Source organism: Pelmatolapia mariae, linkage group LG9 (assembly GCF_036321145.2).
Source record: "Pelmatolapia mariae isolate MD_Pm_ZW linkage group LG9, Pm_UMD_F_2, whole genome shotgun sequence".
Lineage (NCBI taxonomy): Eukaryota > Metazoa > Chordata > Actinopteri > Cichliformes > Cichlidae > Pelmatolapia > Pelmatolapia mariae.
Window position 1 is genome coordinate 15617024 of NC_086235.1, and position 26774 is coordinate 15643797.

Here is a 26774-nt window from a genome sequence, read left to right on the forward strand (position 1 = left end):
TAATTTCAGGTGAAATTTGGTCTTCTACCCACCAATAAAATGACTACAGTGCAACGTTTTGTTTTGCCTCTCAGCCCATCTTTTTCATGTAGTCACATCCCTCCTCACCAGGCTGTGGCAGCTTTGCGTCACTTCATATTTATCCATTAGTTTTTAAAATAATACTTTTTAATAATAATGATTAAAGTTCAAGGAAAGTCCAGATGATTAAAAGGCAAGTTTTCTCTTTTATACAAACTCTTTGCCTAATCATCTTCTTCCTGATGTTTACCTCTAGGAGTCGCCAAAGCAGATCTTCTGCCTCCATCTCACTGTAGCCCCCAGCTCTCTCCATGTCCTTTCACTACATCCATGAACCTTCTCTGTGGTCTTCCTCTTTTCCTCCCACCTGGTAGCTCCATATTCAACATTCTTTCTCTGATATATCCACTATCCCTCCTCTCCACATGCCCAAAGCATCTCAGCCTTTGTCTCCAAACCAGTCACTCTGAGCTGTCCCTCTGATGATAACTCTTTCTAATCCCGTCACTTCTGGTCACTCCCAGTGAAACTATTAAAACCAGCACATGTTTGTTAAAGTGTTATTTGGTTAAATAAGAATAAAAGTTGGAATCAAATTAAGGAATGAATCCCTTTGTGACAAGTGAGATGGCAAAACTTCTGCAAGTCCCACAGAGACAATCCAACCAATCCAATCCTATGAAACACTGTAGACAAAAACGGGTAAATATAAAACACTTGGAAACTGGTTTCATATCTATGCAACAATATCATGTTGTATAGTAAAAGCTGGTTTTGAGTTTCTACGCAGTGTAACCAATAGGGTTTCACTTATCTTTGAGCCAAAAAACTGCAGATGGACCACAGAGTTGAAGACTTTTCTTCTAACTCCAAAAAGCTATTTCTATAATTAAATGTTTAAGTAAAACCCTAAAGTCTGAGAGCTATATGGAGTCACATACTAAACTCATCTCACTAAGTAACCTTTATTTCACTGCACTCAAATGAGCTCCAGTCACCAGATCAGGGATGTGGTGGGGACAGGAGATTCTGATCATGGCTGTGCAGCACCTGTGTGATGCTGTCGTGTAACCATGGACCAAAATCTCTGAGGAATGTTTCCAGCACCTTTCACCTTTCAGTGTGGAGTTTCCCTGCTCTCCTGGTACTCTGTCTTCCTCCTTCAGTCCAAAGACATCCATGTTAGGTTAACTGTCAACTGAGTGTGAATGAAGTTGTAAAAAAAAAAGACACATTAGATCTCATGTCATTTACAAACTTTGGCAAGCGCTTCTTTATTTACATCCAGGCTGTCTCGCAGTGTCACAGCTGTTTTCCCTTTTTTTTCTGTAGTATGTAATCACCAAACAAGTTTTGCTCTTTACAGATATACAGCATTATGTATACTATAACCTTCCTGTCGGCGACCCTCTGACAACAGTGTAAACAGAGAAAAAGAGCAGCTCCCGCTCTTCGGGAACACATGCACGGATCGAGACAGACATGTCAACAGTACACCAGGGTTTAGTGACAGAAGACACAGCAGTTTGTTAACACTTTTATCAGACACCGCTCGAAGCCGAGGAGCTGCAGCTCGTAGATTCCTCCACAAGAGGGTGCTAGTGAACAGCAACATGAAGGCCTCGGCCATCCACACAAAGAAAAACAAAATCATAATAATAAAATTAAAAAAAAATCACTGGGTCAGACACAGGACCGAAATACTACCTATGACTACTTTTTCTCCTCTAAAGAGTGCAGTTAATATAATTTAGTCCTAGTAACAAAAACACGCTCAGAAAAGTCACACCTACAGTTAGTTGCTGGTAGGGTATGTTGGATTTTTTTGTAGTTTTTTTTTTTGGCAAAAAAGGTTTTCAGAAGGCATTTCAACAAATGTGACAGGTCTCGCTCTCGTCACACACACACACTCACACTCACGCTGGTATGCCAGCTTTTCATATTTACACAGACCGTCTCGCAAAGTGTGATAGTGAACGTCCATGAAGCATGCATAGGTCGTCGTGAAATCGTCCAATCGCCTTTTTGAGTACGCTGGGATGATAAAAGGGGTCTCAACCGTGACGAAGAGAGTCCCGACAAAGAGTTACAGCACAGTGCAAAGAAATTCCCCCCCCCTCCACCCACTAGCCCACCCAATCTAGAAACTGCAGAGAAGAAAATCCTCCATCCTGACATTACAACATATACATACAACTCAAGTGTCATTTAAAAAAAACAAAAACAAAACAGGTGTAACATGAGAACGGTGCAGATTATATCACGAGTTACAGCTACTGAGACTCAGAGCGAGGGAGGGCTCTCTCTCTGTTGCAGCTTCCAGCTCCCACGATGCACACGGGATGGACCTAAAATAAATCACCCCGAACCCAAGATAGTACACAGAAGAACAGTAACATTCCTGCCCTACTAACTCAAAACTCATGGAGCTCCCATACTGCAACACCCCCTCCCGAAATCCTCCAAAACAAACACACGCTCACACACACGCGCACACACAGATAGTCTGTCGTATACTGTACAGCTGGCCCTCTTAAGGGGAAGGAAAAAAAAACATATTTACATTCACATCTGTAAAAAAGAAATTCATTCCTCTCTTTTTTCTTTTAATGCGTGTGTTTGTAACATAAAAAAAATGCAGAAATAGACAAAAATCTACAGACCTGAGCTTAAAAGTTCACTGATGCAAGAGTTCAAGAGTTAAGGAAAGCTTTTGGGAGCACTTTTTTTTAAATACTCTGGCGTGTTTGGATTTATTCAGTCGTTTCTGTTAAACCCAGGTCTGGGATTTTGCCAACGTCTGTTTCAGTGATCGCTCTCTCTCTTCGCTGCAACCTTTGGTAAAACCTTCGGGACGCTAACGGGCAAAAAGTACGACGCGACAAAGAGGCAGTGAGTGACAGAACATTTAGAGGCATATCTGTTTCTCTATGATTATTATGTTCAGGATCAATACTGTTTGTTTTTTTTCCCTTCATTGAAACACTTATTCTTACTACAGTATAAACAGATGGAGCTGATAACGTCATAATACTTCAGTTTGGTTAATTTACTGTAAAAAGAAGTCTTTTTTTTCTATTCTTTTTTTTTTCTATCCACACCTCTGGTTTACACGCAGCATCCTGTGCAACCACCCGGTGCGTCACGCTGTCGTCGCGACTTTGCTGGTGTAATTAATCGGCAATTCAAGCACGCTCTCCCCCTAACGAGGACAAAGGAAAAGCACTCTCTCCAAAAAGAATACAAAAACAAAATAAAGACTCATCCAGAGTAGCCGCGGGGGTCTGACTGTGTCAGCGGGTTACATCATGAGCGTTTGTCACTGCACAGTCTTGAGACGAGAATCCGAAAACACAGTGGCGTGCGAGCAGCTGGTCGAGAGGGAGCTTTTCTAGTGACGTTTATTTACAGAGCGGAAACTGGCGTCGACCTCCGAGGGGCTGAATCCACGCTTTCAACCGCGATGCCTTCGCAGTCCTGCGCTAAAACGGGACGTGGAGGAGATGGGCGACCACAGTACGCTGCTGCTGTCTGGTGAACCCCTCCTCTGATTTAACTTCAAAACACAGCTATGAAATTGATTAGTCACCTCTGAGATGAAGCCTCCTTTAGACTGTAGAGGTTTAAGGAATCACCAGACATCAGCAATGACCTCACACACACACACATACACACACACACACACACACACACACACACACACACACACACACACACACACACACACACACACACACAGGAGCGGCTCTGAAATCAGACTCAGGAATCCAGGAGGGCCTCTTTTGTTTAGGTGTTGCGGACCGCTAAGGCCTGTTCCAGCTCCTGTCTCCTCTGCTGGATCTGTAACGGGGAAGAGCAGAAGGAGGTAAATCTGACTGCTGTCATGCGAACATATGGAAGCAGAGCTTGCAGGTAAAGGTGTCCGCAAGTCACCTTGCAGTAGAAATAGCGGCTGACGGCCTCCTGGGACCAGGGTTCGTGGTAGAACGCCGCCCTCCGCTCCTCTTCAGGGTTCCCCACCACATCTGTCATTAACTGCGGCCAGAGACGACGAAGCCGTTACAAGCAGGTCTATTTTTAGCATTAATTAACAAAATAATCTATGTAGTCTGCAGCGGGCAGCGATCGATCCGGTTGTTCCCCCGATAGTTCATCTCAAAAACTGCCAAACTGAAGCCTTGAGGGCACTCCAGCTGGGTTTGGGCTTTTAGTTTGTGCATTTATTGCTAAACAGTAATTATAGTTATTAATTGAATAAAGCAAATGAATACCCATTAGTGCAATTAAAATGTCAGCCAAAGAGAAATCATCACTATTAAATGACCCCCCGCCCCCTTTAGTTTCTTTAATTTACATTAATGAATTCTCCTTCTGCTTTTTATTTTCCACTTTCATTCAACAGCCACAGGATGTCTGTCGGCTAACATGCAGGCTTGATAGATATAAAAAGAAGTGTGCAACCTTAAAGTCTCGGCTCTGGGATTTGAGCCAGTCCTGGATGTAGCCCTTGGGATCTCTGGAGAAACTCAGCATGAAGTCCCTCTGGATCTTCAGCTGGTTGATGGACTCGATGGTCTCATGGATCTGAACGGAAACACACACATCACACGTCACAGCGCTGTTACGGTTTGTTCATTTGACGCTGCAATTATCCTGTGAAAATGATACAATATCTAGCAGGAAAAGCAAAATATCTCAGGAAAACTGACTTTATCTAACAGTGGGAGGAGGACGGAGACTTCTGATCCGAAGCTGCCGACCTCAGCAGCACAGAGGCTAACAGCAGACTTAAACTTCTGTGTCAAATCTGGAAATGTTATAGAGCCTGTACTCTACTGTGATTGGCTTATTCAGTCGATTCCTCCTGTGTGTTTCTGGCTACTTTTTTTGTCGCAATTTTTGAATTTTTCAGTGATTTATCATCCCCTCGTCGTAAGAACTCACAGATGACAGCAAAGTCCTGGGAATAAATGTGAAGGACCATACAATGTGGGGGAAAGTTGAGAACAAATAAGTTTGCCTGAGAAAAAAAAATCTGACCATGACAAAGAGCGGGAGGGAAAAAGTCCCAGCATTTGTTTCTGTCGTGGCAGGCTCTGCATATAAAGATCCCGAAGTCTAGCCCACCTGGAAAAGCGAGTAGGGTAAATTTTCACTGACCTGCCTCAACTGACTCCTGACATGCTGACAGGTATTCTCTTGTATTGCAAGTTTTCTTGAATTTTATTGATCAAATATAAAACCGAGGAAATCTAAACAACTGATAAAGGATGTTAGGATGTTACACATTTTCTTATCTTTTTAAAATTCACTATTTTAACCAAATTTCTGGTGAGTTTAAAGGTACTTTGGTGTATAAAGGTGCTACTAAGGAGGAGATTTTTGGCTCCTGATGTAAGAAAAAATACAGACTGTATATAAAGGAGGTAGTGTTCATTTGTTAAGTCTCAAGTTGAGTGTTCCTAGCGTTAACCATCTTTGCGAACACTGTACGCTCTGGACTCACAGGGTCCCAAGTTAGCCGTCGTTTCACTCTGACGAGGACCGTAGTTTTTCAAAATAAAACCACACCAAGTTCAATCTGGTCTGCAACCTGCGATTGAGCCCATGAACTTGTGTGGAAGGTGTTTACTGAGACCACAGATCAAGTGGGAAATAACACTGACTTCTCTGCAATTTGACTATTTTTGTGCAGCCAGAGGAGTCGCCCCCTGCTGCTCATTAGGAAGAATGAAGATTTAAGCACCTTCACTTTTCACACCCAGAAGCTTCATCCATCTTTTCGAACTTTTTGGGGAAACGTGAGTAGTTTTTGATGTGTGTCAGTGGGAATGGTTTTTCTATTCGTTTCCCCAAATTTATTGTTGCCTATGTTTGGAGTTATGGTTAGCTTTCGAGCCATCACAGACAAACATGAGAGTAATTTTACGCTTTAAAGGTGAAAATGTTAAGTAAGGTAAAATGAGAACCATAACTCTGTAGTTATCTGCTGCTTTATGACAGGTATTCACTTTCTGAGCTTTAAACCTGCAGATCTGCAGAAAACAAAGCAGGTTTTAAATGTTGATAAAAGTGTTGAATTTTAATATCAAGCTCGTAAATATTTATATTTTCTTCCTGCTACAGAAGCATGTGACACCAGGGAGTTAACTCATTATTCATGATTATCCATCCTTCAGTGCTTTTACAGGTCACTTTAATTGATTATTTTACATAAAAACATACCAACTCGTGCCGACTCGGGCCTGTATTTGATAATTCTCTCACTGGTATGTCTTCTGACATTCTATTTGGTATTAGAAAAATGGCGAATTTAATTAGGTGAACACTGAAATTGATCCATCTATCCACCCATCCATCCATCTCATTAACAGCTTGTCTGTTTCAGGGTCGCTGAGGAGCGGGAGAGTATTGTAACAGCTGTCACCGAGCAGGAAGTTAGATACACCGTGGACAGGTGACCAATCCACACGGCCAGTTTAGAAATATCATTTAACCTAAAGTATGCGTTTGGACTGTGGGAGGAAGCTTGAACACAAGAAATCAACTGTGTTAATGGAAATGCCGTTTGCAAGACTTGCATCATGCAGTATCAAGAGTATTCTCAGAAGTTCAGAAATAGGTTCTCTGCTATTATTAAGATACAACAACTGTGCAAAAGACTTGACTCACCTATAATTTCTTGGTACTTTACTTCTAAGGAGCCAGACTTTCTTATAATTTTTAAAGTAGTCTCGAGGAAAAGCTCTCCAGCTTTCAGGTCTTTCAAAGGTTTTTCTTCGGGCATTTAGTGCCTTTTCACCCAGTTTCAGTCCAGTTCTTGTACCTGAGCTTTTTCATAGGAATTTCTTTCCCTCGTTCAGCCACTTAACACCAACTTATGAACCATTCAAGCACAAAAAGGCACCAAAATTTACTAATGTTGTGTCTACCCATAACAGACAACTGAGCAAAGAGTCCATTTTAAATTAGCGGCTTGTCATAAAAGGACATATTTTGTTTCCATTTCTTGAGCTGCATCTATGAAAATGCCAGAGATACCACAGTTTGACAGGCATAAAATAGGATTAGCTGAAAACTTAAAGAAAATGTAAGAAACTGGACAAGTGGAGGACAAAAGAAGAAGCTGTAGGAATAAAAAAGTGTTTGCACATTTCAATAAATCCCTGCACAAATTTTCATTTTTCAAAATAAAGGAAACGAGGGGTGACTCAAGGCTTTTGCACAGTAATATATAAAATGGCTTTAAGCTGGAAAAAAACATTGTAAAAGACAAAGAAACCTGGGTCTCGAGCAGCAGTACATGTTCTCAGTGTGTTTTCTGTCACGTGTATTTCTGGTTATTTGTCCCACCCTTCCTTCCTGCTCAGCTCCAACAACAATGTCGGCTATAAAGTTAAAATCTGTCAGCGAAATATAAATAACAGCCTTCGCGTTTATCACAGCTGGGTGAGAAGTCCACAGCAAACAAACTACTGCAACAATAAAACCTTTCTTTTTGTGAATAATGTAGCTTAAAAGTCAATTATTCCCAAACTTCACCCACACAGTGTGTAACATGAAAGAAGACGTGTGCTATACAGAGAAAGAGTATTCTGCGACGATGGTGATCTCACCTTGTTGTCGAGTGAGGCAATTTCCTGCTGGTTGGCGGTGGAGAGGAGGAAGCTGCTCATCTGGCTCTTCAGGGGGTCGTCCACCTCCACGTCAATGTCGTAGCAGGCCGTCTTCTTCTGGTCGTTGGGATCCACGCTGAAAGAAAATGTGAAGTGAGACACATCTTTAAAAAGAGGAAGCTTTCAATAAATCCACTTGGGAGTCCTCAAGTCCGTTCAACACATTTCCCAAATTAAGAGTTTATTTTCTTATTTGTTTCCTTTTGTGTAGAAAACAATAACCTCCCATAATAAGCTTGCATCACACATCCCATTACTCTGGTGTGAACTCACCCAGTAATGGTTCAACATTGTTTGGCCTTAAAATATTCTTTTTTAAAAAATGGTAAATGATGCTGTACTTAATTTATTTATAATGAAAAAGCCAGTAGAAGGTTTCAAGGTAAACACATTTTCATACTATAAAGGTATTTGAATTTAATATCTCTTTAAATAGCATCTTTCCTGTACTAATGCAAGAATAAATATGCAAAGCCTGGTGTAAAAACGCTTCTCAGTTAGTACTTGGTTGTGTTATTTATCTTCTGTGATGCATATTTCATACAGGAGACTCCTCTGTGTGCATTAAAGGGGGAAAATCTACCTGATAACGTGGTTGATGACGATGGGGTCAGGGGGCAGGAGGAGGTTGGTGAGGCGCTGAGGGATCTCAGAGAACTTCAGCCGAGGGCAGTCAAAAATCTAAAAATAAAAATAACTTTCCTTTTAAAGTGAACCGGTTATGCTTCTTCCTTATTTTCTGACATACACGAGACAGACCAAAGCGTTAGGCCACCTACACATTACACCTACAGGAACATTTATGACATCTTGCTCTAAATTGGTGCCCCCTTTGCAGCTATATCTGTCAGTACATATGTCCACTTTTTTAGGAAGCCGGTGGAAATTTCATCCAGAAGAGCATTTGTGAGGTCAGACAGTGGTGTTGGACCAGAGAGCCGGGCTTCCAGACTCCATTCTAATTCATCTCAAAGGTGGGCTCTGTGCAGGCCAGTCAAGTATTTCTACACCAAACTCATCCAACCACACCTTTCTGGACTTTGTGCACAATCTCAGTGATGCTGGAACAGACAGGGACCTTTCTCAAACTGTTCCCACAAAGCTGGAAGCTCGGAGTTGTCCAAAATATGTAGGTGAGGTGAAACAATAAGATTTCCCTTCACTGGAGCTTAATTGATTGATTAGTCGGCCATTGGGTCTCCAGCTTTCTGTGTCCATAAGGGAGTATAATCTAGGCCTAGGAGGTGTGGAACCTTGTTTTGAAAGTTTTATGCCAACCAGAAGGGAAAATTCAGGGTTACTATTACAAACCTATAAGAAAATAACATGAAATTGAGGAAGTAACTTGAAATGTTGAGTTACTAAGTTGAAATCAGGCTGCCAGAAAAAAAAGTAGAACATATTATGAAGAGGGCAGGGAAACCTATGCCATGAAGCTCCCGGCACACAGTTTTTGTGCTGATGTTAATGCTGTGGTTCCTAAATGTTTCCACTTTGCAACAAAGCTACTACTTTTTTCTACTCTTGGCTCTGTATGATGTCATAGCTCGTGATACTCCACCGACAGACATAGAGCTGTCATGGAACAGACTAAATATGAGCCTTATTAAAAGAACCAACAAATCCAAAGTCTAGAGTTAGTCCAGAACAACTGGAAAAAAAGCCCAAACCATAAAACAAAGCGCAGGAATGCATGGTTGGAAAACACATGATCCCACAAAAGGGGAAAAAGGAAAACCAGAAGTAAAACAGGAACAGGAAGTAAAAGCAACATAAGACACATGAGGAAAACTAGCTTTAAAAGCAAACTAGAATAACCCTACCTATGACAGAGACATGAAAGCTAACACTAAACATAATGTCAGAGAAAGGGGAACACATGGAAAAGCTACTTTCGTAGTATCTAAGAATAAAAATATGGAGTGCTCATTTGTTCCTCTGCCAAAGCGAGAGCTGAGGTGGAGGTATGTGATCACTGCTGTTTGACTACCCAGAAGCTACTGAGCCAGATTTCATGAAACTAGGAGAGCGCAGGCAGAGGAGGAAGCAGTTCAATTATGGTGCTGATCCAAATCCCTTTCCTTAAAACTGTAAGATAAGACTCCTGCTTTGGTGGAGTTTATATACACACTGCTCATGTTGCCCTGGTGAAATCATATTTTCAGCAACACCGGGAGTCCACACCTGTTGGAAATACTTGTCACAGTTGATGTACTCCTTGTCATGTGAGTCCTGCAGCTTGTTGGTCTTCACGTACTGCCAGAGGGCCTGGATGATGCAGGAGCGAGTCTGAGTGTGAATGCCGAGCAGGCGAGCCAGGCGAGGGTCCAGCTTAAACTGGGGAGGCTGCGGAGACAACATAATCACATTACAGCACTTTCTACAGCCGCCCACATCAGAGGCTTTACATCAGCTCCATCACATCATTCACCCTTATCGTATTTCCCCGGCTTGGAAACAGATGTCAGGGTTAAATGGCGTCTTAAATGGACTGTAATGTTTGTGCAGGCCGGTGTTTATCGGCAACGTGAGGCCTGCAGGTTGTCACTACAACAGCTGATTTCAAGGCACGGATTAGTCACGGCGTAGTAACGGACTATTTATGGGTATCGAAGCGAGACGGCGTGCCACCCTCACCTGGTATTCCAGCATCAGCAGCAGAGTGCAGCGCACGCTCACGTCTCCTGGCCGCTTCACCTGGAAGCCGTCCGTCTCCTGGGTGGTGGGCGTGCGGTGCCACTGAAAGAGCAAAGAGAAGGCCACAGTTTGACCAAACCAAACTCAGCTGGTTTATTAATCATTTTGTTATTTTTCTACTTCATTTGATGCTCGTTTCACACTTTTTTCAGCTATTATAACACATATTTCCCAACACAAGGTCATAACTACCAGACGACTGAAGTATTCCTCCGACTTCTACTATAGAGCCATCATGAAGTTGAAATAACAATAGCAGATTTTTGTAGGCATAAGAAATGAAAATAATGTAGTTTATACTTTTCAAAAAAGAATTAAGTGGGCTAACATGTGCAATGCCAAGGAATGGTCCAGATTTCATGAAAATCGTTAAAGGATGGCTGTGAGAAGCGGTGGAAAGAATCTTGTTGGCTTTGGTTTAAGAGAGGACACGAGCTGTGCTGCAGTAAGGCTGGAGATCACCTGATGACCTTTAAATCTATTTAAATGAATTAAATGTTATGAAAATTACACCTAAGCACTTTTACTGTAACACGCACATACCGATGGATGTATCAGGGGCAACCTGGGGTTCAGTATCTTGCCCACGGAGGCTTTTACTAGAGGAGCTGAGGACCGAACCACCAACCCTCAGATTAGCAGACATACTCTACCTGAGCCACAGCTCTTGTAAGCCACATCCTCAGTCATGATTTTGTGGGTTAGTGAAAACTGAAAACTGAAGAGCCATAAACTGCAGTTCCGCTAGTGACCACTTGAGGGTGTCTCCAAAAGTTTCTTGTGCCACAGAAGAAGAAATAAACACGTTTCCATGTTTATCGTTTTTGGCCTCTATAGACAGTTTCCCCCTCACAACAAGGTAAAGGTGAATTTTTTTTTTTTGCAACTCATCGACGCTGATAGTGGAGTGGAGGGTTTTCTTTGGCCAGGCCACAGATTTCCCTCTTGGGGTTCCAAAAAGGCAAAGCTATGCCGTGGGTCCCACATGGGCTAGCATACACGGGCCTCATATGAGTTTTCTATGGGTAGTGCACACTGGGTTTGCCCATAGAAAACTCATTTCGGGGCCCCCAAGGGCAAAACTGCTGTCGGCCCTGTGTGGGTGCATGCAATTGGGGCCCAAATGCAAATGTGCAGAAAACAAGGATGTTTTCAGTTTTTAGGTCATCTAACAGCACGTTTTTTGTTTTTAAACAGAAGCACTAACTTAGTAGGTTAGTGGGTTAGCTTAAATATCTGCAAACTAACCACGCACAAGCTGCTGAGACAGACAGAAAGGGTGAATATTATCAACCTCTGGAGACATAGTAACATCTATCACTAGCAGAAAAATTCAATAAGCACCTGGTCACATGCAACTATCCCAATATTATTCTGTCTTTAAGTCGTTTTTGCATTTCAGAAGCTCTTCAGCATCTAACCTCTGATGATATTTACATCTCTGTTTTACTTTAACCACTCAGAAAGGGAAAAGAAAAACACTTTAACACTCAGTCTTGCAGTACCCAGCCAAGCAATCCAAAGTGATGTTTTCCTGCAACCAATGGCTGATTCAGAACACATTAGGTGCTTATTGTACCTCAAGGTAGAAACAAAATTCTTTTGATGGAAAGTCATTCAAAGAGAAGCACCTGGGCGCCTGGGTAAAACACCCTCTTAAAAAGAGGAACCTTGAGAAGTCATAATTTTCACTTTGAAAGTCCTGAAGTGTTTTCTTTTAAGTCGGCACATTATGTGAGGACACAAAGTGAAGGGCAGCTAATGGTTGTTTTTAATAAGTAAGCAGTTGTTTTCTCCGGCTCTCGCATGTTTAAACAACCTTGTGTGTTGGAAATTTTAAAAACCCATCTCCTTTCTGCTGTTACAGAAAAGAAGAAGAGAAAGGGCAATCCACTCTGCCACTCTGTTTTAGTTTGAATGTACCCAACGGGAATATGAAAAGCAGCAGGTCAGCTGGGGTTATTGTACCTCGAGATTTAACCAGACGTGACAAGATAAAAATTTTCACTGAACATCTCTGGACTGCACGACCAAGAGGTTGTCACTGACCCTGACTGCACGGCTGAACGGGGAAGGTTCAATGATTTCTGCTACGCATACAAAAGCCTCACACAAATCAGTGGAGCTTCCAAGACTAATGGATGACACTTCAAAAGACAGCAAAGACCTTCCTTTGTTCTGCTGTGAATGTTGTCCAAACTGGGTGAGGAGATTAAACGGCATTAGAGTTCACTTCAGAAAACTGCCTCAGCTTTGAATTAGCTGTCTTGCCAAGAGTTAGACTGATGCTTTTCTCACATTAAGCCTCTTATAAAGGTAAAAACAAGCAGTTCTAATGATACGTGGTCCGGCACATGAAAAGTCGGTCAAAGATGCCAACCACAAAAAAAACCCAAGCCCATTTCTAATTTGGATTTCTAATTTTTGCAGTGTTTGCCATCTTTACTTCACTGTCTACAAATATAGCGTCTAATGCAATCGCTCACTTTTTACCGCAAACCCTCGTCCAGCAAGCCTCTCGGCTATAGAGAAAACCCCCACTCAGTGTAGCCACACACACCTGGGGGTGTGACCTGGCCTGTCAGCCAATCAAATGTGCTGCTTTAATGATGCTGGCAACTTCTCCATATTTAGCCCGAGGCAACAACGCTGTGTGGATCATTATTAATCAACGGTTTCTTGTAGTCCTTGTGGAGTTTCATCGGAAATTTAATCTACACCCTGACTGATATATCAGCAGGCCGATATTAGGCAACTGCCGATATATCAGTATCAGCATTTATAACATAAATTCCAAAAAGACGAGAGAAACATCCTTCAACAGTGTTTTGAGTGTTGATGTTGCACAGTTTGCCCACCAGAGGGCACTCTGGTGGGCAAACTAGGCTCTAGTTTCATCATTTACAAATGTGCTACAAGGGAGTATTTATCTATTTGCATTGTTACTAAACCACAATAATTTAAAGAACGTGCACATTTGGACATCTTCAACTTAAAAATCAATAAAAAATGAATAAAGAAAAACTCATTTGTTGCATTTTATTGACTTTCCAATGCCGTCACTTTCAAAGGGGTAATTAGTGGAATCCTTTGAATGCATTTCATTGCATTTTAAGGGACAAAAACCCCTGAATTTTTCCCACATTAGGAAATTAAAATTAAGTCTTACGTGCTGCACACATGAAAAAAGTGATTTATTGTTACAGGTGGTTGTGAAAACAGGATCCAAAGAAGTTTGTGTTCATAATCCAAGCTTACGCTTATTTGTCAGACAGCACGCTGAACAAATCTGTTTTCTTATCGACACACTGCGCTGCAGCTAAGAAACTCTGAGCTGTGGTTTTCAGGGTTTGTGCACTGGACTATTTCTTGACTTCCTGGTTGCCTCATAGGTACAAACTGACCATCTTATTCTGTGTGGTTTCATTTCAGCTACTGAACGTAAATGAGCTGGGTTCACTAACAGCTTAACTATATTACAGAAAGTCAAAAAATCATTAGGTTTTTATTAGAGGCGCTCTTTAACCTATAAAATAAAAAACCCTCCAAGCTACAAATCACTGTGTAGCGAATTCACTGTGAGTGTGAATTAGAATATTATTTTGACACACAAGGAATCATGGCTATAAGAAAAGCCTGCTATCCTTTAATTTGATTTCACTCGTATTGATCAGACACCTATCCCACATGATCATATGACCCTTTAAAGTTTGCTCAGAAAGCAAATTTTGAAGTTTTCTCCAGTAAAAACAGATCAAACATCAAGGGTACCAATGCTTGATTCTACTCCTCCATCATAGACATTAAATCGGTGCAGTTTTGCATTGAAATTATGATGTATCCCACCGTACTGATGCACAAAGTTGGTTGTAGAAGGAAAATTGTGAGAACTGTGCAAATTGTGTGAACAAAAGTAAGATTTTGTTGTTTTTGGATAGTGACACTGTGAGTGGGTTTTTAAAAGCATAAATGTCTTTTTCAGCCCTGATTTTGTGTTTGTTTTGTATCGTCTGTACTCATGAAGTTATGAGGGCTCAAATATGCTGAAAGCAATGAAGCTAATTAAAAGCACTGACTTTTAAGCCCAGCGCTATGAACTCCGAGGGCCTTTAACTTGGAAAATTTCATCATAAAAAGGTAAAATTTTGCATTTCATCATTAAATTGATGTTATTGTCAGGTGGGCAACACCGATTGACCAACTGATTGATTGATTTGTAATAACTACACAGGGCTGAGTTATTACTACAAGTTTTGTAGAGACACACAACACACTGTGGTCTCTAGTGTTACCCGCCATGGTCAGGTGTTTATTTTTGGTAGCTGCCACATTTGACGTAGATTCATTATAGCAGTGCTCAACATTTTTAGTTAGCCTTTTATAACTCAAAGTGTGTGTGAATAACACATACACCTGTGCTTACCCTGCTATGACATGTCAAACAGCATCCAGCAGAAAGGAGTGTATTAGGCCAGACTGAGGAGGTTCAGTTAATAGAACGTTTTCACAGCAGATGTTATCAGATATCTTCTTCTGGTTTGGATTTGCTGCCATTTATCCAGATTACATCGCTCAAATTGAATTAATCAATCAGTTTAAAATCTGCAGGATTTATTTAAAGTGTCAGTACATTATATGTCTGTTATTGTTGTCCTTGTGGCTATAAACAGATGCTTGCTGTGCTATTTGGGGGTAAAAAGCTAAAACGGCTTCTTAAAGCCCCTTTTTGGTAACAAGCTACTTGGTCAGCTGCAGGTCACCTGAACGCAGCGAGTAACAGCGGCGAAACAGTGCATACGTTTTTAAGGACTGCAATTACTCTTCACACACATTCGAAGAGAAGCACTTATGCTCGTTTTTGTGTGTTTTAAGTGACACATTGTCTGCCAAGGGGTGCGAGAAACAACAGCTAAGACAGGAAGCGAATTCGTTCAACATCCAACTGGTCTGCCACAGAGAGCGGCTGCACACATGCACTCCATAAATCAGGCTGCAGGGACAGACCGTTTCAAAGTGTAAGGACTGTGTGTGTGGAGGTTGTGTGTAATGCTGCAGGTAGTGTTAACATCAAGCAAAGCATGCAAAACTTGTAGATCTTTGCATGGCAAATACTTTTAAAATTTAAAAGTTAGGAAAATTACTTGCATTTCCAGGGAGATAGATGTGCAAAACTGAACTGTGTCTGGCCGATGTGGGAGCAAGAACAGTGGCTTTTCTTAAAGGAGCCGTTTTAGTCCAAAATCATATGTGCACATTTTTCTTCTGGCCTTTTCTGCCGTTTGTTTGTCTTTACTGTTTTGGTGCTCAGCATTGGTCTGGAAGCTTGTTTCCTCCACTGAAAAATACTTTTTCCCCATCTATGAGTCAAAATGTTCAGGCGTCTTCTTTATAAGTCAAATTTTCAACTTCTTTCCCTGTAAGTTTGAATTAGTACGTTGAAATTTTGAGATACTTAACCAGAAATTTACACTTACAGATGGCACAAAAATGTGTTTTTCCGTTGAGGAAATATGCTTCGATAGCTTTGGAGATACCTCCACACACATATCATGTATTCATCTTTGTCTTCATTTTTATTTTCTGTTTTTTAATCACTGTTTTATGTTTTCATTTTTTGCACTCTCTCACGGTATAAGGCCCTCACACTGAGCTTCTGGCACTTTTACTTTAAATATGTTGTTTAAAAAGTATTCTAGACTGCACAATTTTTATTCTTTATCCTGCTTCTGTAGACAAAAAAGTGGCATGAATAAAGTACCTATATACCAATTTAATTTCCTGCTTTATTTTGAAATTCCTTTTCTTGTTTTATTGCTGCTCCTTCCTTCCTGTGTCCCATCAGCTAATTACTCAGCGAATGTATGCATAACCTTACAGCTCAAGCTTTAAAGTTTCAGTGATTCTGTTGTGCACGCTGACCTCTGTTTTCTCCTTTGCTGAATTTTTTTCGGACCCTCTGTGCAACCGCAACCCTGATCAACAAAACCGAGACGTGGAATTTTATCCTGTGTACCTTTAAATCCAGTTTTCAGTCCATTATTTGGTTCAGCCACTACGCTGCAGAAAAGTCTGCCTTGTCTTGAATATAATGGAACTAAAAGCCCGCTACCTTGTGGTTTAAAAGTGCCAGAAAAACGTATTTTAAAAACTCAGCAGCAGTAATGTTCCCACACAAACTCTGCAACACTTTCGTAGGCAGGCACAGAGACACTTTCTCCAGCATGTGTTTCAGCCCTGATGTCACAAGGACGGAGACATAAAGACCTGCTTCACAGCCTTTGTTACATTTTTACACATTTATCTCCTTTTTGTAACAAATATTCCATTTGTATAACTTTCTAAATCGTGTAACACATTAATATAACAACTTCTGGGTGTTCGTCTGAAAACGCTCCGCGTCCACACTATCGTTTTCAGTCGTTTTCACAGAGTTGTGCATCCACATTTAAACGTCCGAAAACGCTTACGTTCCAGTACTGCGCATGCGTGAAACGCAAGACGATTCCACCTGCCTCATTTCTGTCTGCCGTTTATAATGCCCCTCGCTATCTTAGTTTAATTGGTCACATGACTGCATCACATGACTAAAATGTGTCATAGTTTTCGAAACGGCTCCGGGTTTGCTGTCCACACCGCGACACGAAAACGGCGTTTTCAAATGTATCCGCTTTGGAGAGCGTTTTCAAAACGCTGCATTTTCCTTGACCGAAAACACCGTCTCAGTGTGGACGGACGGCCAAAACGGAGAGAAAAAGATGCGTTTTCAAACGAAAATGTATTAGTGTGGACGTAGCCTCAGGGTTCAGTATCCTAGCCAAGGATACTTCAACATGCAGACTTGACCTCTGACCTCGCTCTCGAGTTCACTGAAATAGACACTAATACTACCTGTGATTACAAAAAACACATAAAAATCATAATAATAATAAAGGTGTAACCATGTTTATTTTATCATTATTAATATATGTTTTACAATGTTACCGGTACAGCGATGTTACCGTGAGCGCTGCCTGGTGATTTCTGGAAACCGGCACTGACTCTGAGTTTTTCTAATAGACTTTTTAGGTGATTTGATGACCACAAGGTGAGTAAGATCTAGTTTCATTATATTTAAGTGAAGCTCGATATGACTACAAAACTCACACCAAAACCATGCAGGTGGATACATTTCGATACAAGCCAAAGGAAAACACGTATATGTGATTTCAGGGTGAACTTCTACACGAAAGCGAACACCACACACTTTTAGAAAATCAGCTTTCAGGTTTGCAAGGTTGAGTATTTTGCACTTGAAAGGCACTGGGGACCCTTTTGAAGGTGAACATCTGTTACATCCACTGCAGTAGAGCAAAAAGTGTGTTTTTACTTTCATGTTTTGTGCAGGTAAAAGTGTAAAATTAAAGCTGCTGTTCATCCATTTATTGATCTGAAAAATCACGGATGATTTGTGAGATCAATGCAAATTCTGCAGGTGAGTGCGTGGTTCCTCCTCTGTGTTTTGAGCTGACCTCGACCAGGTGGTTGTCGGGACCGTACAGGTCTTTATCCAGCTCGATCACCAGGCTCTTGAAAAACGAAGAGAATTTCTTCTTCTGCTTCCCCGGCTGCAGAGCAAACAGATAGCAATCAGAAAGACGTCAGTTAAGACTCATAATCAGTCACACACATGCATGAAACACTCATAAGCAGATTCACAAACGCAAACTACTGTTGCCATGTCTTTGCTTATAGCAACATTACTCATCAAAAACCCACGAGAGGCGGGGTGAGATCAGAAAAAAAAGAAAAAAGACGCAAGACATTCTCAGAGTCCACTTCCTCCGAGCTCAACCAGAAATATTTGTGGTCTGTGAAACCTAAATGCTTTGTGCCGCTGCTCTGAGAACATCAGAGCTTTTTGCAGTCAAGCTCGCAGCACAAGAAAAATGCAAAATCTTTCTGCTTTTAAGACACTCGCGGTCCCTCAAGACGCTCTTCTCAACATCAGTCGTTCATTTCATATTCTGAGCCAGACGATACTTTTCTGTCCGTAGTCGTTTGAGCGCATCATTACTGGGCCGAAGACGACCGAGAGCAGCTCCGAGATCAAAGAGCGGCACACTTTAATACCAACCGGGATGATTTAGATGTGTTATTATTTTAGAGGACAAGCAGTTATTTGACTCATGCTGAATTCATCTACACCCAGCCGTGACAGCTTAGTATTGAGTTATTTTCCTTTTTAAAAAAAAAGGACTGTATTAAAACTAAATCCATGCATGACTATGAATAAAACAAACTCACATCATCCAGCAACTTCCCTTCTACTCGCAGTTCCCATGACGCAATGCTGCCATCAGAGTCATCTGCGTCAGGTCTGGCAGGGTTGAAGGTGTTGGAAATGTAAAGCCTCAGTTTACGCTTCTGCTGCTGGGACAAGGGCATAACAATAACACAGTTTAAAGGGAGATCTCTGTCTGTTCTTGCAAAACTAGCCTTAGACAGCATTTTCTTGTTTCTCCCGAGTCCTGATTTCTTTTCGATACCTTCATCGGCCTCTTCAGGGCCTCCTGGATGTCCACGCGTTTGCGCATGATGGTCTGGTCCAGCTTGCGCTCAAATGCAAGCAGGTCCATGTAGGCCTGAGACTCAGGGACCAGCTCACGGATCTGCTCAGAGGGAGGACAGGCTTAGGTTAAAATCAGATAATGTTTCACACCCTGGATTAAGAAGTCAGATTTTCTTTGCATATCTAAATAGCACTAAAGAACTTAAGCTGATAAGCTGTCTATTCTGGTGCGGGTGCTGGTAGGGGGTCTACTGTCTACTTTAGCCCCTTACATTCAGTATCCTGTAATTTAACCTTTAAGCAGCTTTAAGGTTGGAGAAAAAACCCCATCTTATTCCACTCTAACTTTAAAAGATGGGGGCTTGCAAAAAATATGGCTATTTGGCTAACTGCTAGCATAAAACAATACTACAAAAATGAGAACTATAAAGAAAGCCTCCAGATAACACAGCTAACTGCTAGCGTAAAACAATACTGCAGCTTATCATATAAAGTGATAAAAAACACAAATGAAGATAAGAATAGTTGGAAAAGAAATAAAGTTACCAGATTATGAAAAACAGCAATAATGCACTGAAGCTAGTTAGCTAAGAGATTCAGCTCACTTGCAGCTAACGCTAATGCACGGTCATTCTAAGAATTTAAGTATCAGGACATAATCAAAATCATCTGGTCTTTATCAGTTCTTAAGATTAAATAAATACAACCTTAGATGACCAACACATGACTTGTGATACCATTTAATTATTTATTTAACAAAACCCAAAATGGAGAAGCAATGTGTGAAAAACTAAATACATCCCATGAGTCAGTATCTTGTAGAACCAATGCAGCGATAACTTGAAGTAACTGTTTTCTATATAACATTATCAGTCCATCATATCCTTGTGGTTGAATTTTGGGCCACTCCTCTTTACAGTGTTGCTTCATTTTAATGAGGTTTGCGGGCATTTGTTTATCCACAGCTCTCTTAGCATCGCTCCAGGACATTTCAGGCAGGTTGAGGTCTGAACTTTGAATATCACAGCACCTTGAGTGATGATGTTAAATTTGGCCCACATCCTAACTGTCTGAACCTCTAAATTATTTAATTTTTTTTTTACATTTTTAAAAGGTTTTTGCACTATAGGGCTCTTTTATATTAAAATTAGCAAGTAGAAATGTTTATTATCTGACTGTATTTGTACATAAAGTTGGTATTTCTTAGAGTACTTAATATGTTTTGTAAACAAAAACCTTTCTTTTGCAAACGAACTGAAGCTGAAGTTCATTATCCCCACTGAATTTGAATTGAGGAGTGGCATGACAATGAAATATTCAAACAAAGCGCAACTATCCTGAATGCGCTCCACCACTGCTCCACAGTCCCTCATTATCGTGGTGGTCCACACCAGCCTCGTGACACCAGGGGATCAAAATTAGATGCAGGCCGTGCAGCCAAGCAGCCAGGAGTCTCAGGCATTACCATACTGATGAAAGTCCTCGGAGCATCAAGGGCTGCTGCTCACCAAGCTGGGCACACATGCTCCTACGGTTCCTCCCTCCCTCTTCGTTCACGTTTCTTTCTAAAAGGCTGCCTTCATTGTGCTTCTCATTCCTCCTCTATCTCCATCTCGCTCCCTTTCACCGGGCCGAGGTGCCGAGCTGACGGAGGAGTGTGGCAGACATTCCCCGTGCCTGACTCATTATTGTGTAGTGGCGCCCCAGCCGTGCCTGCAGCTATCTCCCCGTCTGGGCTATGTCAGGGGATAAGACCTAACCTCTCAGTCTCCAGATCTGTAAAGCCCTCTGTGTGCTGGCCGGGACGCGGCGTGGCACGGGGCCGAAAACCGAGAGCACGGGATGCAAACCACAGCCGGCACGGACTCTCACCTGTGGCAGCATGGTGTTTCTGCTGCCTCCTTCAGTTTTACTTGTGGTTGCGTCTTTTCAACATCCCGCTGACTACGCTGATTCAAAAAAGAAAATCAATGAGCCGCTGTCCAAGCAGCAAAATGAAACCCTAAGAAAAAAAAAGCCCCAAAACCTTCAGATCTGTTCCCCTCATCCTCCCTCATCTCATTTGGAAATAACAAATAATCACCTGGCCCTCTGCGTCTCCCAAGAACCCCAAACATCAAAGAAAACAACCGGGATTTTTTCTGTGCAACGCACAAAGGATAAAAAACACGCACAGAGAAAAACACACAGCAACAAAGGTAAAAATATGCAGCCTCACCCTTTGCGGAAGAATCTTGTCTGCCATTTTCCTTCTCTTAGCACTAGAGAGAGAGGGAGAGAAAGACAGGGAGAAAGAGGGAAAAGAGAGCATGTTACTATGGTGACTGATAGCGTAGCACCCAGGCCATCTGCTAAAATGCTGGGCCATATCCAGCACCCCAGCGTCCCAGCTGTGTGTGTGTGTGTGTATCATGTGTTTGTGTGTTCCCTGAGATGCAGCGGTACACCTGGTGAGCGAGAGCCTCTAACAGCCAAAAAAGTGTCACATCTCACATCTCTTCCCTGACATGTATTCACTGCACACACACAAACCTTCTGCAGAATCGCTGAGGCCGCCGCCGCTGCTGCAGGACTCGGATGGTGACAGGGATGTGTGCTCACGACTTTTCAGGATTTATGCGTGTGTGTGTGTGCAGCTCATTAGATTCATTAATTCCTTGCAGCGTGAACACACTTCATATATTTTACTTACCAAGAAAGGGCTAAGAGCAACAAGAACATCTGTGCCAAGTTGTCAGAACTTTCTTTCCAGGTGACGCTGATTACAAAAACATCACTACAGCTTCCTACACCCCCCAAGATTTCCTTAAATATTTAATCATCTCCCCGTGTAAAGTGCTCTGTCGTCGGTGCCTGCAGGAGGACGCTGCCTAAAAACAACAAGACGGCACTACACTGCAAAAAGAGCATAAAAAGAAAAATAAAGAAATAAACTCGTCTCATGAGGATGGATCATTTCAACTCACTTTTCTCATTAAAGATAATAAATAATCTTGCCTTTAGGGTGTTACGTCCTCGGGGCGATTCGATTAATTTGTAATCCCGTTTTAGGATATCGAGAGCTAAACTGAGCTGAGTTAAAAGAGTAATTTAAAGCATCTTTATCTATTTTTTTAAAGCTGAAAATTTTGATTTGCTTCCTTGCTAAGAGTTACATTAGAAGATGGAGTGGTAAATATAGACAGCCGGGCTTTGGTTGAGATTAGAAACAAGAAAGGTTCACTAATTAAGCACACTGTGGTATTATCTCTCATAATCAGCTGTTTTTTGTTTATTTAAAGGCCTTCAAAGTGCACTATTGACCCCTCATTGACCCCTCAAGTTCATAAGTAAAGGAGGTATCCACCTGAAATGTTGAAAAATGCTGAAAAATGGATTTAAACAGTTAAAAACAGCAACTAAATCAATTTTACTAGATACTAGATTTATTAGATACTTCATTAGGTAGCAGGAGCGGCCGACATGAATTCAATTTATTTACACTGATCAGCCACAACATTAAAACCACCAGCCAAAACAGGTTCGGCCCACCGGGTTACAGACAGTTGCTGTCCTGTGGGGTTTGGCACTGGGATCCATCAGGTCTTGTCAGTTACTGGGTGGAGGCTGCTGCCGTTGGGGAGTGCCCACGTCAGGTTTGAGTTTAATGGCGTTAATGTTGTGGTTGATTAGTTTACACTGTGATGACATTTGAGTTTCAAGGAAACAGTCCAGTAAAGAATCAGTTTAACAGATTAAATGATTAACTGATCACACAAATCTAAGTACAGATTGATTAACTGAATTTTTCCATAATTACATGAAACTTTAAGAGTTTAAACACTACAGGATCTCTGAAACTTGCAGTGTGTTTTGAGTTCTCGCCCAGCTCTCTCTGTAGGTGGAAATTTCTTTAGAAGTTTAGATTATTTTTTTGTATCTAGAAAAGATTTTTTGCAGTGTAGTGAAGTTTTCTGTCACAGTGCACTACAACGGTCTGTGAAGCAGTATGTTACATCAGCATGCCAACTACTGAAACAAGCCTGCTGCAAGGAGAATTGAAGGATCCGGGAGTGCATTGGAAAGGGAAAAAACAAAAGAAACACAAAACAACCCGCCATTTTACACTCTCTTAAAATGGTTTGAGACTGGATTTCTATTCTATTTATTTTTCTGCTCTAGCTGCACAAAACCGTTCCCATCATGCCATGCTCCAGCCCAAAGCATGCACCACTACATTTCAGGAGTCGGCTTCTACGACCTCTACGTTTGTTTTCTCATTCAGGAAGTGCTGGGCTCAGGTGAAAAGGCAAGAAGAAAAAAAATAGGCCAGAGTCATCAAACGAAAGAAAACGGACATGCAGCAGAATAAAATCCTACTTTGATCCGAGCGTGGGATCTGATTGGGGCTCTCTCATGTCCATCTGCCTCGCCGGCATCTCATTGGCTCCGGGGAATCCGACTGGCTTCCTAAGAATTGGTGAGGATTCGAAGGTTGTCCGATTAGAGTTGTGGCGAGACACACACTCAGTGGCAGCAAGTAAGAGGGGAAACACCTGGTGGTTCTGTGTGTGTCTGTGTGTGTTGGATGTGTGTGTGAAGTTCAAGGGTCTGTTAGTAGGTGCAGACAAGGGCAGGCACTGGGGATGGGCATGTAACGGTGTCCATGCATGCACAAAGTGCAGCAGGGGAGGACCTGGGAGGCGTCCTGCTCGTCTGAGGGACACGCTCATCCAACAGTTTCTCAGTGAACCAAAACAATCATGCTTCACACACAAAGACAGACAATACACTGATAATGAACACAATGGGAACAGACAAGCAGCGTGTGGTTTTTTTTACCTCTTTGGGTTCAGCTCAGGATGGCCCTATGGTGCATACATGGTTGGTGATTTATGGATAAATAAGAGCTTTTTGTCATTTCCACAGCCAGAAAAGTAGCTCCTGACCACGAAACTCAGCCTTTTTTTTTTAACTGCTGCATAAAACCTCACAATCCTCCTAAGCAACATGAAGTGTCCAAGGTAACCGTGCGTTATGAGCAGTGAGGAAAGTTTTTACTTCAAGGACCAAAATTAATAGCAAAAACCAAGGTTCGGGGGTTTATAAGTAATGTTGCACTCAGGGGAAATAAGAGATAAAATTGAAGACAAAAAAAAACCCTAACCAAAATATAGCAGGGTGTGGATAAAGCTGGGGTCTGAAGAACAAAGAGGCAAAGCTAGAGGAGGGAACACGGCACGTAATCTTTAAATCTTCTATTTTACGGCTGCCGGCAGTGGTTTCAACTCTCCTGGGGCGGAGTTTGAGGTGCAACACTCTGAAATCAACTGGAAGCTGTCATTCATTCAGAGGATGTACAGAGACGATGCAGTTCTTCATCTTTGTGCTGCTTTAAAGTGGAAAATTTATTCCAGAATGAGGTTTGAGCCTATTTTTGAGGCAATGGTCAAAGCAGTAGTGGCCAGCCAATCGTGCATTACGTCATGTTGCAATATGCAAAGTGTCTGTGGCGAGCAAACAAGGTTTTTTTAAATTGTGGTGCAACAAAACAAATGTTTCCCCTTTCTGAGAAAAAAGGAGCAGAAACGCACTCGCAATACTCAAATGTGGGATTCTGCATGTTTTTCACACTATATCATTAATATACAGACCATAGACTGTATATAAAAGATGGACGTAGCCATCCATTGGATGACACTTCTACTCGAGAGCTATCATCCTGGACAAATTAGTGTTTTGAAGCCAGATGTTACGAGTGAGTGGCAGAACTGACTTCTTTCCACAAGCACCCACTCAGCTCAACTACACTCTACTCGACTCAGTTTTGGTCATTTTCCATTATAACTGAGTTCCACCTCAATGTGGCTGTGGTCACAACAAGACAACAATGGAGGACATCGTGGCGCCATCATTGGCGGGTTTGACTCTTGTGAAGCAGTCACTCTTATGACTCATGCAGTGACGTCACTGCCTGGCCAATCAGTGGCATGCAGTCTGCTGGCGTCACATTTTCAGCTCAGCTCGCTCAGAAACCTGTCTGCATAGGTTATAAAAAAGTACCAGTCGAGTCGAGTCGAGTAGGTGAATGATGCTGTGACTTGTCAATCACGTAGTAGGCCCGCCCACATCCTGCTTTATCCTGCTTTTTGACTTGACCAGAGACCACACTAAACATGCGATGAGTCCATAAACTCATCAGGAAGGTGTGTTCTTAGGTCATAGATTCAAGTGAGTTTTCTAATAGACTTTTATAAAACCAGATTTCTTTTTGCAACCACATAAGTGGCTTTCTAAATGCTGGCATGGAGAAAAAATCCAGGATTAATGCACTTCTGCTTTGACTTGACTTTTTAAGACCTACATCCAATTTTTAGGGGGAGAGACCACCAAAAATACATCAACAGAGTCACAACGTTAGCTTATGGTGTGTGTGTGTGTGTGTTAAATTGTTCCTTTCTGGGTCCAGGAATTTCTAAAAATATTGCATCTAGTGTGCAGTCACCATGTTTAATTTAAGACAGATTTACCCTTTTGAACTTCATGCACCATATAAGTAAGTGAGAAGTTTACACCTACATGCTAGCTGAAGTACCCGAATTGAGACATAGTGCGTGTGATGTACATATAAAAATAATCTGTCCTGTGGTGCTTCTTCACAAACTTTTTAGGAAAATATATACAGACTTTCTAGGACAAAGGGTTGAGTATTTATACCAATTAATGCAAAGTATTTGTAGCAGGACAGCGTTAGCTCTGCAGAGCACGTGTAGCTGGGACCATAAGGTCTCAATGACACTGCAAACACAGGTGGCCCGCCCTCGGCTGGCAGCAGCAGCAGCGTGGATGGAGGAGCCGGACCATCAACGCGTTTGCCAGAGGACGCGCACTCCAACAGAGCAACAGGGAGCAAAAAAGACAAAGACACCTGAACAGGTCACCCTGCACCATTGATCAGAGCCTCCACAGCCGGCTGGGCTGCTGTGGGGGTTGAGGCCCGACGCAGTGCAACATTTCCCCTGACCTGTTCGACAAGCCTGCTTAATTATAAGTGGATCAATCGTGCTGTACGTAGCAGGAGAATGAAACAGGTCCACAGAGTGTGCATATTGATCCCCTTTCTAATGACCAAACCTGGCACGCACTTGTCTCCTTGTAGTCATGAAGCTACTCTGTGAGCCTCTGTGTGTGTGTGTGTGTGTGTGTGTGTGTAGCCTTGAACTTTTCTGGACATTTCTTGGAAGGAGCTGTATGTGAGATCATAAATGTCTGAATCATTCGGACCCGGGGCGATCCGCACAAACTCACTAACGGAGATTTGCCGCGTTAATGCGGTTGTGGCGTTAATGTCATTTCAACGAGATTAACGCTGACAGCACTAATCACTAATGCAGCAGTGGGTTTATTTATTTTAATTTCTATATAGTAAAACGATGTCTATGCAAATTAGTAAGTAATGGTTTAAAATAAACAGTATAGAATACAAAGTGCTACAATTGCACCCAAAATAAAGTGGATTAAAAGCAGGTGCCACCCGTGGTTAACAGGACTAAGCTAAACAAAGCATTTCCAGGAGTAAGTAAGTAGTAAGTGTGAACAATTTCCTGTTGTCTGCTACATGTGCGAAAGGGCAACGACAAATAAAGTGTGAAAACAAACCCGTCCTCTATTTCATTTGATGGCAACTTCCACTACAGTTGTGGAAGAGGGGGAAACACGGAATTCGACCTCATTTCGGAAAGTAGAGATAACGAGCCATACGTGGATATTCAGTGTATCGCTGTAGCACAAAGCGTTTGCATGGACAGATCAGCTCCGTTTAGATTTAACCATGTGCGCGTCAAATTACCGTA

The 26774-nt window shown here is 41.9% G+C and overlaps 1 protein-coding gene across 5 annotated transcripts in view; it reads right to left on the minus strand.

The window, feature by feature from the left end:
- Positions 1–1267: 1267 nt before the first annotated feature.
- smarcd3b (SWI/SNF related, matrix associated, actin dependent regulator of chromatin, subfamily d, member 3b) overlaps positions 1268–26774 on the minus strand; it is a 62901-nt gene continuing 37394 nt past the window's right edge. For 2 of the 5 annotated variants that reach the window (XM_063483711.1, XM_063483709.1), the window contains exons 3-14: positions 23302–23391; positions 21161–21203; positions 18920–19042; positions 18678–18803; positions 17903–17998; positions 10335–10436; positions 9882–10043; positions 8281–8378; positions 7638–7773; positions 4483–4605; positions 3955–4056; positions 1268–3861 (exon numbers count right to left, since the gene is read on the minus strand). In XM_063483711.1, the coding sequence (XP_063339781.1) occupies positions 3808–3861; positions 3955–4056; positions 4483–4605; positions 7638–7773; positions 8281–8378; positions 9882–10043; positions 10335–10436; positions 17903–17998; positions 18678–18803; positions 18920–19042; positions 21161–21203; positions 23302–23391 (1255 nt within the window). In that variant the 3' untranslated portion in view covers positions 1268–3807. The remainder of the gene's footprint in view (positions 3862–3954; positions 4057–4482; positions 4606–7637; positions 7774–8280; positions 8379–9881; positions 10044–10334; positions 10437–17902; positions 17999–18677; positions 18804–18919; positions 19043–21160; positions 21204–23301; positions 23392–26774) is intronic. The other 3 variants (XM_063483710.1, XM_063483714.1, XM_063483713.1) reach the window with 3 other exon arrangements.